This window comes from Penicillium malachiteum, assembly GCF_028827825.1.
Source record: "Penicillium malachiteum strain IBT 17515 chromosome Unknown utg000002l:1.0-8849297.0:1.0-8852440.0, whole genome shotgun sequence".
Taxonomy (NCBI): Eukaryota; Fungi; Ascomycota; class Eurotiomycetes; order Eurotiales; family Aspergillaceae; genus Penicillium; species Penicillium malachiteum.
Window position 1 is genome coordinate 6,042,232 of NW_026643095.1, and position 13,934 is coordinate 6,056,165.

Here is a 13,934-nt window from a genome sequence, read left to right on the forward strand (position 1 = left end):
AACTTAACGTATAAGTGGCATGGACCTGATGTAAACCTTGGAAGGCTTCAGCAGAGATGAAAGAATCAGATCATGTATGACATTGTATCATTATTTTCCTCAACTAATCCAGAAGACCTGCATTTCTATTATCCCTTTACAGGTGGTAGTTGAACCAAGCAATAGCCTGGCAGAAGGCCTGCTCCTTAGCCCACTTCTGCTTGGGGTCACTCAGGTCAGCACGAACAGCAAAGCCGTGCTTGACACCGCTGAACAGATTGATTTGCCAAGCCTGGCCAGTCTTAGCCAGGGTGATCTCAGACTCGTGACGGAGCTGGACGGAGAAAGCCTGGTCGATTTCTGCGGAATTTTGTGAGTCTAAGTACTTCTTTCAATTGGGACTATATTGAATGGAAGCTTACCAGCAGCAGAGATAGAGAGAGGACCCTCAATGGCGGCAAGGTCTTCGTGAGTGGTACCAGTGGGGTGAGCGTGGTAGCCGACGTTGATTTGACCATCCTTCAGGAAACGGGTGACGTACTAGAAAAAAAACAAGATATTGTTAGAATAAATGCGCTGCAAAGTAATGTGGTGTTGACAATGTATAGTTGAAAGGTTGTGTGACATACGCGGGCACCAAAGCAGTAACCAACAGCAGCGATCTTCTTCACACCGAGAGTCTCGCGCATGTACTTGATGGTCTGGGCGACAATGGGGTCGACGTTAGGGGGGCTGGTAGTCCTTAAGCCACTCCATAATGTTGACCTTGCCGCTCTCCATGTCATCGGTGGTGAGTTGACCGCCACGGAACAAGTCAGGGAGAACGGTCAAGTAGCCATTGTTGGCAAACTCGTCGACGAGGAGCTTGTTGTTGTTGAAGAGACCGAAGATATCGGACAGGAAGAGAACGGCGGTGTCAGCCTTCTGGTTACCCTTGGGGGTACCAATGTAGGTGTTCACTATTCGAGGGGAAATTGTTAGCTTCTCTGAGCTCCAGAACCACTAGCTTTATCTGCAGTGCTATTTCACTCGAACTAACCTCCATCAATGGTCTTGAGCTCGCCGACAGGGGTGCCCTCATGCTTGAAGCCAGTGGCACAGCAGGAAGAAGGAGGGTTGGAGGCCATTATGTTTAGTTTGGGAGAAAAAGTTGATTAATTGATGGTGGGCTAGTAGTATTGCAATCATACAGGGGAGCAACGCTCCTATTTAAACTCGAATAACCGTGGAACCCTGAGAATGACAAGTAGGGATCCTCGCTTCCAATCACAGACAGGAATTTCATGCTAAGAAGCCCAATGTCGTTTTACTTTACCCCTCTATGGACTCTATGGAGTTCTCTTGAATAAGATGCCCCACTTGACGCGGATTGTCCCTCTTTGTCGGCAGTTTCTATTACGCTTCTCCGTATCGCTGTAGAATGCAGTGCTTGTCAAAGATCAATTGATAACAAGTTCAAGTACACCCCGGGATTAAAGTGAGATAAAACCACCGGATGTTACACCTAAGCACTTAATAAATTCTGCATGCTCTGACTGAACATGTCAACTGGTTAGAAAACTTCCCGTCAAGTCGGTTCTCGGCACCGTCATCTCGGCGTTAAGAATTAAAAGCTTGACTTATCTCCCCGTCGGCTAAACGGGAATACTCAAATTTTGATTCAATTGATGTAAAATGTGGAGCTTATTAGAATATGACCAGTGATGGTCAGGCTATATGGTAATTTGCGCCACAGATGGTGTAAGAGAGTAGAAAATAAGAAACCGTTTCATTGGCATGACGACTGGATAATTCAGTTGCTGATTAAAATGATTGCCACCTCATTAAAACATGATTCATAATATCGAATGTCACATAGTGTAAACGTAAAACAGGAAAGGGGAATATTGCAAGGTATCACAAATGAGCCGAACATTGTCCTTGCTAGTGATATGAATCATTAGTAAAGACAAGACCCCAGTCAAAACAATAGAATCAAAGGTTTAATGGGTATCAAAACTAAAGAGTAAGACCTACATGACTTCAACTCTTCATGGAAAGTGGAAGGTAGGCTGTGAGCGCTGTTCACGCTTTACAGCCCACGCCTTCAGCGTGACCATCAACACTTCGAGGGACATGATGAAAGCTGTAAATCCCATGCCCACCGTGAATGTAAACATGGCATCAAGCTCGTAAAATTCCATTAATTCGATAACATTACGAGTCTAAAAGAAATCAAGTTAGCCTCAGTGTTTTCCCAATACTCACTGACTGAACACTTACACTCAGCATGAAGATGAGTCCACCTGCCATCAGGCAAAATGCGGCAATGATCTCTGTCGGGGGACGTGCCGGCAGATATGAAGTTGGTGGACGCAAAAACAACAAAACGTATGTCAGCCCACGGGCTAAGGCAAAGCCCACCAGCATGTTCCCCCACTGCTTGTGTACCATAGTCGAGGTCATGCTAGTCTGGTGGTGAGATCCCATCATCATACCAAGCAGCAGGATAATGAGAGCAGGCATGGGATTCAAAGATACACTCTGAGACTTGGGAAGCTGCCATCCCTCGTCACGAGTACCGTGGGCAGGAGATCGAAGGACAGTGTTGTTGAGCACCTCCCGAATGCGTGTAGATTCAAAGAGCATGCCCACCTGAGTAAACAAACAAGCCTGGTTAGTCCAAAAGTATATTAAGAGCTTTGTTAAGGTATTAAACTTACCAAACCACCTCCGAAAAACATAATAGAGATTGAAACATGCTCGAGATCTGTGGCGGACCACGCTTTACCCCAACTAGAAAGGTGCTCCAAGAACACATTGGATACACCATAGATGAAGATGACCAAACACTCCACAAATTCTCCGGAGGGCACCTTGGCCTTCCAGCTGGTCACAATTGGAGTCATAGGCTTTTTATTCCAGGCCCAGCCCAGGTCTGCCCAGCAACCCAGATACCGTCCCAGTGTGAGAATTCCATACCAGAAAAAAAATTCCACCTTTGATGAAATGCGCCAGACCATTGAAGATCTCATGACCTCTCATAATACCGCCGTAAGCTACTGCACCTGTTGTAATTGCGACAAATCCAAACGGGAGGATGATTCGGTCAATCACATTGTAAATGGTATTGAAGACCCGGAGTACCCGACTGGAGACCATTCCAGGAACACGATTCGAGAGAAATTTGCCCACGATGCTGTTGTGGAACCAGCCTCGTGCAGGAGGCTGAGCAGGCAAAGGCTCCTCGGGTTTCTCAAATCCGTCATAGTCTTCTGGAGAGTCGCATGGTGATCCAGGGCTATGAATTGAAGATCCGGGCTCAGTCCCTTGTCCACTATCCCGGGACCAGCGATATTCATGCATGGGGGCAGATGGGAAGGTATGCAGGTGCTCATCTGTAGAGACAGGCAAGAAAGCCGCGCGCTCATAAAACTCCGATTTCGCCTTGGAGCTCCCTCGGCCAGCGTAGGTGAAAATCAAGCTCAGGACGACTTGCGCAGTAATCACCCAGGTTATTATCCAGCCAATCTTGTGGTGCGCATTGTTATCGTAAAGATCGGGAGTCTGGTTATTATAGATTATCCCCAGAAGCAAACCGAAGGCATTAAGGATCAGGAAGAGGAACTGGGAAGGAAGGGCCAGTCGGGAGCGCGCAATACTAAGCATAGTCGCTGTTGCAAGTGAAATATTAGTGGGGAGTTCATATCCGCAAGCTCTCAGTTGAATGTCGCGTACCTGCAGGAAGGACAAAACACCAAGCTATCACCATCAGAGCAATATGCCCTATGATGGAACTGGAATGTTTTCCATATGCGAAATAGCTCAAAGGGTTATCTGCCTGGGCTGTCGGAGCTGCAGTAGCTTGCACTGTCTGGACAGGTGCATGGGAATCCATGCCCATGTCCATATTCATGTCCATCATGGTCTCATCTTCGCCATGCGCATGTACTGTCGCAAGAGATGCGACCAGTAGCACTGCGCTAGCTATTTGTGCAACCCTGAGCCCCATCGGACCAATAGACCTAAAGAAGAAGCTCCGTGGTGCAGTTGGCTAACTGAGAATGCGCTTTTGATTACGGTAGGAATAAAGCGGAAAAGAAGTTGAGCTTCTATCGTATCTGCAACAACCAAAGCTCCGTGTCCGCAAATCGTGACGTAACGACAATGCGAAAGCAGAAGGGAAGCTCCAACCTGACCTTTTTCTCTTCTTTTATTAATGAAAAGAAGAAAGAATAGAGAAGAATAGTAATTTCTTCACGCGTTGAAACTTGGAAGTAGCTTAGCTGACCACTCTGTACAACAGTCCAAGCTGAAAGGTCCAAGTAGTGAGTACCGGCAGATAGGGCTGAAAGGAAAGTATAGAGTGGGAGGGACCAGGCTATATAAAACAGCTCTCTTTGTCTTGGCAAGACAGGCTGTAAGGAATTAATAAGGTAATGAGAAGAAAAAAGAACCGGAAAATATACAATTATTAAAAAATGAGGGAAATAAAAAATAAAATAAATTTATTCCCAAAGGCTCGCTGGCGATGATTTCCAATGCTTCGGGAAGGGCGGGGATAAGGAACTGGCGCCGAGTGCGTGGTCGTAAGCCCTGCCGATACTTCCATGAGGTGATTCTAGTCCCTCGCCTGGGCTGACACATCATTATAGTTATTCATGACTACTATCTATATCAAGTTTTCAAATTCTCTACTTAAATATTATTATAATATCTATGGTATAATAACAGTTCAGAATATCTAAAGTGAAGTTCAAGTTCCTCTCACATGTAAGTGCTCTCAAGTTCACTCAGCTTCACCATACTATGGATCTGCATCTGCAATGCATTAAGAACTTTGCACAAAGCGCTGACTCAAAGAGAATAATTATTAATTGAAGAAATTTACCATGTCTTGGCATTATTGAACTATATAAAATAAACCAATCAAAAAATATACAAATTCAGGTTCCAAAGCCAAAACTCGGATCAGTCGGGAAGCTCATGAACCAGACAATCTGACATCTCCGAGTCCGTAGTGACCTCATTTCCCAGCCTTTTTCTCATAGTCCGCCAAGAACTTATACATGCAACTGATGGAGTGGAATAACTAGAGGGAAATAACTCCCTATTGAAATTTCACACTACCGAAGCTTGCAGGTTAGGCAGAGGTGTATTAGCTAGACTACATGGATATATGCACCTCATAGGCGCCCGGCCCCAAATGACGTAGTCGATCGCTGCCCCATTAGGATTCTAGATACCGTCTTCGGTGTTTTACATGTACACCGCTAGGACATGCCAGGCGTTGGCATGTAAAAAGTCCCATGTCAGGTTCAAGTTGCTGCCTGTAACAAGCACTTGAGATGTGAGTGAACGCATAGATCCCAAAAAATCAGCTTGGTCAGCCAAGGTCAATGCCAACAAGAATCTTCTCCAAAACTACCTAGGGATGACACCATCTTACATGACATTGACCCTGCCGATAATGGATCCAAAGCTAGCTTACATAGACAAAGGTACTCCGTACTTGCATACATTCTGGGTTGTAATACATCCACCTGGGCAGCATAGGGGGGGTGTAGTGTGGAATGTTGACCCACAAATCACATATTATGTACTAGTATAAGGCAGACCGCATGATTCAAAGTTTGACATTGCTGCTACAAGTCACCTGGGCATCGGACACGGCTTCACAAACTTCCTCGAGAATCCGTATCTCGGCCATTCGCTTCCAAGGTTATTTGGTTTCCGAACCGCATTGTTGGAATTGGCGGGGGCCTATATGACCATATCGCCCGACAAACTCCGATCGGGAACCTTGGAAAAACTTTTACATAGTATGACCATGCATGGGAACGAGGGCTCGACCTGCAAACTCCGAAGCTGGGGGGTTTAGTAAGAAAGGAGCCCCACCATGCACCTGGAGCATGGTCACCCTGGTATGATTCATCAAATGCAAGATGATGTTAACGCGTTAAATCTGATTATCCTTAGACCATCCCCGGAAATCAAACCGTCTTTCATCTCAAAACAGACAATGGCCCCTTGTCATTTGAATTTACACTAGCAGGTTCCATGTTAGAAATAGTACTAATGAATTGATAAGCAAAAATCCTCCTTATTACTCCGTAGTAGTGTATACCTCCGAGTTAAAACTTTCTCAACCGTTTTGGACATGCCCATCACAGTGCAAATTATTATGTACTATGGAAATCGATATTCTGATTTCAAAGCATCCAGATGTCAAATAGATGAACTGTTATGTTCAAATAAAGTACTACTATTAATAAACACCTGCGTCGAGTCGTGCTCATGCCAAACTTGGAAACCTTGGGTTAGTCTATACTCGACCTTGGGAGTACCAGGCAACAAGAAATGATGCTGACATGTAGTACTATTAATATCAACATTTGAAGTCAAATCAATACTATCATGATTGATGTAGCACTTGAGTGTAGCGCTCTCCAATTCAAGTTTCAATACTAGACCAGGCAGCAGTGATAAACTTGGAGTATGATGTCGAACACCCGTGGACACGTCACTCAGCTTGAACATCTGGATATTATGGAATCTAACTATGCATTTCGCAAAATAAAGTAGTGTAAAGCCAGCTGTATCCATAGCCTGAGGTATTCTCCTGCGCTAATTCTGTGTCTTGAATAACCTTGACAGATCTTGTAAGAACCACGTGAGAATTGCAGGGTTGATATCGTTCGTTCCATCGATGCTGTACAATTACAGGTATGTAGCAAACACAATCATGCGGCTCTGTTACACTGCAGAATTTACCTCATCCAATCATCTCAATAAACCCCACAGAACCTGAACGCCATGGCTTGCAAGGGCCGAAAAACATATACTGTAGTCGCAAGGGGTTGGATGTGAACTTCCAACAGATGATAGTATTGTAGATCCATCGACCGAGAGCAGCGAGACTCTCTGCAAAGTATTAGTGAAGAGCTATATGGTATTCGATCAAGGAGATTAAAGTTTCCCCGAGCCAAGACTCAAGTGACCTCCGTGCATTCGTCTCAAGTATCAGCAACTCTTTAAACAACTCGGAATGAAGTAGATATTGTTGAGAGGGAAATGTTCGCTTTGGGATCCATCATCTTCAGCCCTTGGAATTGACATGGTATTTATGTACTGGTGTCAGAAGAGCCATTTGCAATATTAGATGATTAAACGCTATTAGTACTAGCTGGAGTATATCTGAGCTTCAAGTTACCTCTAGCAGTTGAGATTTTAGTTAAGACTAATCCTGAGGTCATCATCCGTCTAAGCTCGGTTTAATCGATGTACGAACTATACTGATATCCATTACTACATGTACAACTTGAAGTTTCATAGCTTCATTGACACATTCAGCCTCACACTCACACGGATGCAGTCATTGTGTGTACTACTTGAGAGCTGCCTGTCATCAAGAAACAACCGCGGTATCCATTATACTAGTAACAACCGATCTCTAAAGCCGAGAGGCCCGTATGAGCCAATATTGCCAAACAAGGCCAGCCGTTCTTCCGAGGTGAGATTGTCCAGATCAATTCGATTCAAGTTTTCCTTGCCCCATCTATCGCCGGAAAGAACGGGGCTCAAGTTGAATATATCCGAGGGATCCACTCGTTTTCTTGGATATCGTGGATTCGTGGGTTCCTGAGATCAATCAAAGTGGATTATCGATGTATGTATTTCCCCGAAGATCGGTGATATTTGATCATGGAAAATTTTTCTATGTAGTTCACTCACTTTGGATATCAGGGTATTATAGTTGGAACTTCGCTTTTTCTAACCTCAAAGGGTCTGTGGATATTGCTGATACTAAGTGAAAGTCCAGAGCTTGAAGACTCCAGATGTCCAGATGTCGTACACCAGGAAGCCTATTCGTCCTGTATTTTCCGTCGTTCCTTGAAGTTCGGATCATAAGACCAAGAACAGGAAACTGCCAAGCCTTCTCATCTGACAACTGAAGAACATTGTCAAGTATCCGCGGTCTTCCGGCTTTTAGTCCAAGAGCGGATTTAGCAACGCACACGCACTTTGACCGCACGCACATCCCGGCGATCGGCAAGTAGACGACAGAGGATTTTCTTCTCATTTGGACTGATTTTTTCTCACGGAATACAAAGTCCGTGGTTTTGGATACATGTGATTGGCGGGTCCAAGGATCCCCAATCACTCTCCTGCATAAGCCTAATGAGTTGCCCGCTAGGTGCTCTCACTATTGCTCCGTAAGGAGTACAGGATCGTACGGTGTCACCATCAGCAATGCAAATCCTGCAAAACCCACAATAAACTCCATGATCTTTTAACTCAAAGCTAATACAGATTATTGTGAAGATAATCATGCAGATCCTATTGATATCGTGTTCCACAAATATTATATCCTACATGTACTCCATAAAAATGCGAGTGATGCACTCCGCACTCTATACTAGTAACATTTGAACTTGTACTCCATCCCGTTTATGGAGTACTTATGCCGCTTCACGCTAATGACCAGCCCCTCCTCAGATGATCAACAGATCGGCGTCATACGTCTTCACGAGGACAAGCCATCAATTCATTAGGTTAGTTCATCAAGCCTACGGAAGTTCGGGTGTTCGGCACTAGGTTATCCGTAAGCCGTGTAGACCTGGGTACGTAGTAGCCTGAGGAGGGCCCCCAGGTACCATTTCCGGCGTCCAATGGGCAGCAGACGTGCCTGTGCCTTCCCGTGCGATCGGCGATGACTATCGGGGATGGACACGGACTCGAACTCATATTTTAGTGTGCATAAAATATGCTTCTTAGCGATCGGTCAACTCTATCCCGGATACGGAGTACAGCTATTCCCGTATCCGTGCCCATAGTCCCACACAGACCACCTGGCCAGACGTTTCGGAATCTTCGCACTCGAGGGATAGAACAATACATTCCGCAAGAGGCTCGTGGATGGTTAAAATTCACGTACTGATGGCTCAAGTGCTGCTCATTGAAGGTATATTCAACTTGAGAGAGGTAGTAGGGCAGGTCCTGAACACGGTCCTGACTACAACTCTACCCAATATCACCGCGCACCCGCAGCGCAACAGATTTTGAAGTATTCAGTTTACAAACAGTCCCTGAACACCCCTGTTCAAAACTTGAAGCAAATTTCATCTTCCCATGGATGAATGAGCTGTTCGGGGCTAATACATAGTTTCGAAGACTTAAGCTCCATATAAATTGATGAGGCACTCTGAGATCGCCTTCCCAATACGGCATTGGATATGATCTGGCTACTGACCTCGGGACTGCATATGACAGAGCTAGTAAACATTGAAGATCCAGGTGTCTGAGAGAATGGCTTATCAGTGTGTCAGTGACATCAGAGTGCTTTTTATGCGGGGAATCCATGTGGCGGTACTGCCTACATAAAAACATTTGAAGTAGCCCGGGCCTTGCAGGGTTCAAGGATCAATATGTAAAGCGGGGTGCAAGAACTTGCTGAATCCAGCCGGCATCCATCCCATAATTACTAGTAGGATGTGCAACAATCAAGTTTGAATGAATATAAAGTCAACCATATAAATCCATGGCTCATAAGTCCCCTCTAGCATAATTCTCCGCACAACTTGATTCATTCAATATGCACTCCAGGCTGGTATGGCTGATGACCTCCAGAGCTTGGAGTGCCTAGAAGGGTGGGGCCGCACCTCTAGGGCAGTGGGGCCGAGATCTATTCCAGATGTCCACTTCGAATGACACTGCCTAGATGGCACCTATGTCTTCTTCAAATGTTTCTTTTAATCTAGTGGCTCAAGTAACACTGGCACTTGAGTAAACAGATGTGCATACGTGTAAGAACCTTGGAACGACTAGGTAGTATTGCGGTTTTGATCGGTTCGTGTATTCAAGTTTTATACAGTCCGAATACATGATTCCGAGTCAACTGGTCTCTCGTAACTTCAAAATATTCGCTTGAGCTGAAATTCCTGCCCATGAACAACATATCTGAAGACCTGCTATCTTGCACTGGCGAGACGTCAATCATACTATCATACCAATGGCCAGACAGCTGGCGAGGACTCCAAATTTCATGAATCTCATCGTACACAGCCACCCGGGCTCATCAATGTGCATAGCATACTGATCGAATAGTATAGGTATGCATATGAGACTTCAACTGACATATGGCCTGGGCATCGGAAAATTCAATTTTTGCTCGGAACTTTTTCTCATTTTGTGCGTATTCATGTTTCACCATTGCTCCAGATGTCACCTATGCAACGAGTCCTTTCCAGTGTCATGAACTTGAACCAATTAATAGGGGAAAGGGACTTGAATGAGGCCAAACCGGAATGGATTATAGTACGTACGGACTACCCATCTGATACTTGATGATTCCAGCCTGGATCCATAAAGGCACAACTTGTGCGTATACATAGACTTCATCTCATATTCTTCATTAAGTTGACGTATTGTTCTGATTTTTAACCTCCAAGCTTACGCGCAAAACTACAAGATACTAAGTTACCTTGAAGTCATTTACCAACACTCTGAAGCCATGATTATGAAATCAAATCATCTGAATAGAGTTGTATGGTACTGGGGAGGGGCGGAAGTGGCATGAGGAGGGCGTGCTCTATTCATCTGAACATACGGCACAGCCTTCAAGTTCTGACTACCGCGCTCATTGCCTGATACTATATCGATAGGAAGGTTCAGATGTGCGTCTTAGAATAGAAGGAGCGCTCTTTCGAGGGAGCCAACCAAATTAAAATATGGTCGAATAACTCTTTATATTCTTGGGCGAAACGCTCGGCCTAGTGGGGCAGCGCTAAGCATCCTGGACCCTGGTGGCTTCAGCATGAAGTGGGTCATGTCTATCGTAATTTGGTCAAATCAACCATTCTCCCGTCCGGTTTCTCACTCTCGATGGTCAGAATTTTGGTGGCGTCTGCCCATGCAGGTACTTTTGATACACTATCATAACTCAAGTAGGTGGAAGGAATAAATCATCTCGCACTTTACCGCCCAGTGCTTGCTGGCTCGGTTTTTTTCTACCTCTTTTCTTAATGGTTTCAGTCTTATCACAAACCATGGCCTTGAAGAGAGGTAATACTGACTATCGGTCGCAAAATCCAACTATGCTATGCTACAGACCGTTTTTCTTCCGGTCTTATAATATTTCCACTTGATCATGTGCAAGTGAGGCTGAAGCTAAGCATTTATGAAGGATTACCATCTAACGAACCCTTGAACCTCGGACGAGCCTATGGCGTTCTAATCACAACTGCCAATGGCCCGTGCACCAAGCGCATTTTTTGCGCCGATCAACAAGGTACCTCAGCGATGGGGTTGGGGGCCCGTTTTGCCCTTGATGAGATTTTCTTCTCTCTCCATTTCGCCCTCTTCTCTCGAATCCCTTTCTGCTTCTTGAACCCCACAAACCTTCAATCATGACAACTACGATATCAGGCACGACGGCGGCCCCGCTTCCTCTAACAACAACTTTCACCCCACCAGGCGCATGTCTCTCCGACCTGTGGGCTGCTCATAGCTCAGGCTCAGTCTGGATGAACCTTGGCCCTATAAATACTACAGAATGTTTACCCTCGGGATGGTCCCCATCGAGTGCCTTCTCTCCAGGAATATGTCCAAGTGGCTGATGGCCGCTAGCTCAACGGGTGACTCTGAAGATTCTGTCACTGTTGGAACCTGTTGCCCGGAATATTTGTGAGTATAGTATCTCTATTTTCGAATTGGTGTTTACGTTGTGCAATTCCAAGGTTGAGAAGGCAGATTGCTGAGCTAACTTGATATATAGACCTAGCTCAACTGAATGAGTGTTCTCTACGCGGCCAACGGGAACCTCAAAATATCCATGGTACAGCACGGAGCTCTGCCAATGGGTCCCAACCACAACTATATTTTACGGGTACACTTTGACTGATGGAGACACCACTAAATCGACGCCGGGTAGTATGAAACCCGGTGGTCTTTGGAATGCATATGGTATTGTTGTGGAGTGGCAATCAAGTGATAGTCTTTATCCTGTCACTGCCACTGCCACTGCCACCGCAACCACAACTGCAGCCACATCCACATCCACAGCCTCCTCAGCGCCAACATCCACATCCACATCAAATGACTCTACCGGTAGCTCATCAGGCTTGTCTACTGGAGCAAAGGCTGGTATTGGAATTGGGGCCGCAGCCGGTGGTATATTGGTTCTGGTTGCGCTTGCATTTCTCTTTCTTCGTCGACGAAAGCAGTCCAACTCCTCATCAAATTTCAATGGAAACGAAAAAGGCTCAAATGTGGAATTGCCGGCCGACCAGCCCATTCAATACGAGCTGAATTCAAGCCCAATTCATGAAGTTGGATCGCCTCTCAAGTCTGTCCATCCATTATATCAGGAGCCTGTCGAGTTGGAAGGAAGGTAGCATTGAGGACTATGGGCCTGCAAGATCTTATGCCTAAGATTCCTATATTGCGACATGTACATATTCAGCAATATGATGGAATTTCTCAACCTGGATAGGAGAATCTTGTTGTTGATTGCGAATCACGAACATTAATATGAACGTATGTGCGAAATTCTTCTTCTTAATTGTTAGTCTCTTAATTATTAGTCCAGGATTCCTGCGATTGAAAAATTCTACAGCAATCCAAATTTGCACCTTGGCATTTGATATTATCTATTAGATCTTGATAACGGTGCGTATAGTGAGTAGAACAGTTGTTCTAAGTCTGGTCAGCATCTTCGACGGTCTATCCAAAAGAACACAGTAGATAAGCTGATATCGATAAGGGCTCAAATAAGTGCCGGAGAGTAAGAAAACTTTTAGTGTCTCGAAAGGAAAGAAGCAGTTCATGGTAGAAGGACCTTGGAGGTTGAACATTCGAACTAGATTCTAGTACCTTTCTGCCTCAGGCATTAACAAATTACGTGACCGGTCGATTTGGCGCGTAGTCACATGATAAATACCCGAAATAGACTAGTGGGCTAATCAAGCGAGTTGGCCCGTGCACTTCCCCATTGGGGCGGCACACAACGATTTTCGACCCTAAACCTTCGACTTTCCTCCAACAGCGCCAACGACCTTCGTCAACAACCCACCCGTCAACTCCCCCCTACGACATCTCAAGATGACTCACGAGTCCGTTTGGTACAGCCGCCCCCGCAAGTAAGTCGACCGAAACCCCTGGACCAGGTATGAAAGGCAGTAATTAATTGATTTCTCTAGGTACGGCAAGGGTTCCCGTGAATGGTGTGTTCGCCCCAAAGATTACTCCCCTCGATAAGAAACGATCCCCAAGAGAAAATAAGGAAACGACAGAACGACAAGGGAGAGAATTGGTCGACAAAAGAAACAATCGGGATTCGAAAATTGGAGGAACAGTTTCGCTAATCATACTTCGCTCGATCACAGCCGTGTCTGCGCCCACCGCGCTGGTCTGATCCGCAAGTACGGCGTATGTGGAATCCCTCTTGTTGAATGATGCTTCGGCGCATCATTCAATACCCCGGATATGAGTCAAGAGTCACTTGTGGCTAATACGGATCTTTTTTTACAGATGAACATCTGCCGTCAGTGCTTCCGTGAGAAGTCCACCGACATCGGTTTCAACAAGGTTCGTGAACTCTTCAGCCTCCACGATTCGACACCTACGATACCTCCCTAGCGCTCGTGGGAATTTATGATACAGAATTTCGAAAAAACTAACATTCGGTTCCTTTCGCCATACAGTACCGCTAAGTTACCAAAACTATGTCTGCTGGAAAACGCCCTTCCTCGATCCATTCGCGTCCATGATCCGTTTTACGTGCCCCGGCGCTCGGGCACCACCGTGTCCAAGGGAAGGGATTGTTTCGAAGTGTCGGGAAATGTAATGCGCCCACGTTCCGTTCTTTCGCATGACGGCTCCCAAAAAAGTGGTTGTTGATTCATTATGGAGGAGACATCTCTGTTCGGTGTCTCACGTGGCATCGATGGACGAGGTTGGGACTGGGGTTGTTGTGT

At 45.6% G+C, this 13,934-nt stretch overlaps 4 protein-coding genes across 4 annotated transcripts; 2 read left to right on the forward strand and 2 right to left on the reverse strand.

The window, feature by feature from the left end:
* Positions 1 to 136: 136 nt before the first annotated feature.
* Positions 137 to 1,106, reverse strand: N7483_005222 (dienelactone hydrolase family protein; the record flags this gene model as incomplete). The annotated part of the gene is made up of 5 exons (XM_057088659.1): positions 137 to 339; positions 402 to 519; positions 609 to 680; positions 745 to 938; positions 1,019 to 1,106. The coding sequence occupies 5 exons, from the start codon at positions 1,104 to 1,106 to the stop codon at positions 137 to 139; spliced, it is 675 nt and encodes a 224-aa protein (XP_056948488.1).
* Positions 1,107 to 2,009: 903 nt separating this feature from the next.
* Positions 2,010 to 3,970, reverse strand: N7483_005223 (Ytp1 family protein; the record flags this gene model as incomplete). Its single annotated transcript, XM_057088660.1, has 5 exons — positions 2,010 to 2,183; positions 2,242 to 2,613; positions 2,682 to 2,896; positions 2,958 to 3,632; positions 3,697 to 3,970. 5 exons carry the CDS (start codon positions 3,968 to 3,970, stop codon positions 2,010 to 2,012), a joined length of 1,710 nt encoding a protein of 569 aa, XP_056948489.1.
* Positions 3,971 to 11,891: 7,921 nt separating this feature from the next.
* N7483_005224 (uncharacterized protein) lies at positions 11,892 to 12,353 on the forward strand (the record flags this gene model as incomplete). The annotated part of the gene is made up of 1 exon (XM_057088661.1): positions 11,892 to 12,353. The coding sequence occupies one exon, from the start codon at positions 11,892 to 11,894 to the stop codon at positions 12,351 to 12,353; it is 462 nt and encodes a 153-aa protein (XP_056948490.1).
* A 706-nt stretch (positions 12,354 to 13,059) lies between these two features.
* N7483_005225 (40S ribosomal protein uS14) lies at positions 13,060 to 13,596 on the forward strand (the record flags this gene model as incomplete). The annotated part of the gene is made up of 4 exons (XM_057088662.1): positions 13,060 to 13,097; positions 13,158 to 13,181; positions 13,344 to 13,386; positions 13,489 to 13,596. The coding sequence occupies 4 exons, from the start codon at positions 13,060 to 13,062 to the stop codon at positions 13,594 to 13,596; spliced, it is 213 nt and encodes a 70-aa protein (XP_056948491.1).
* Between the last annotated feature and the right edge of the window lie 338 nt (positions 13,597 to 13,934).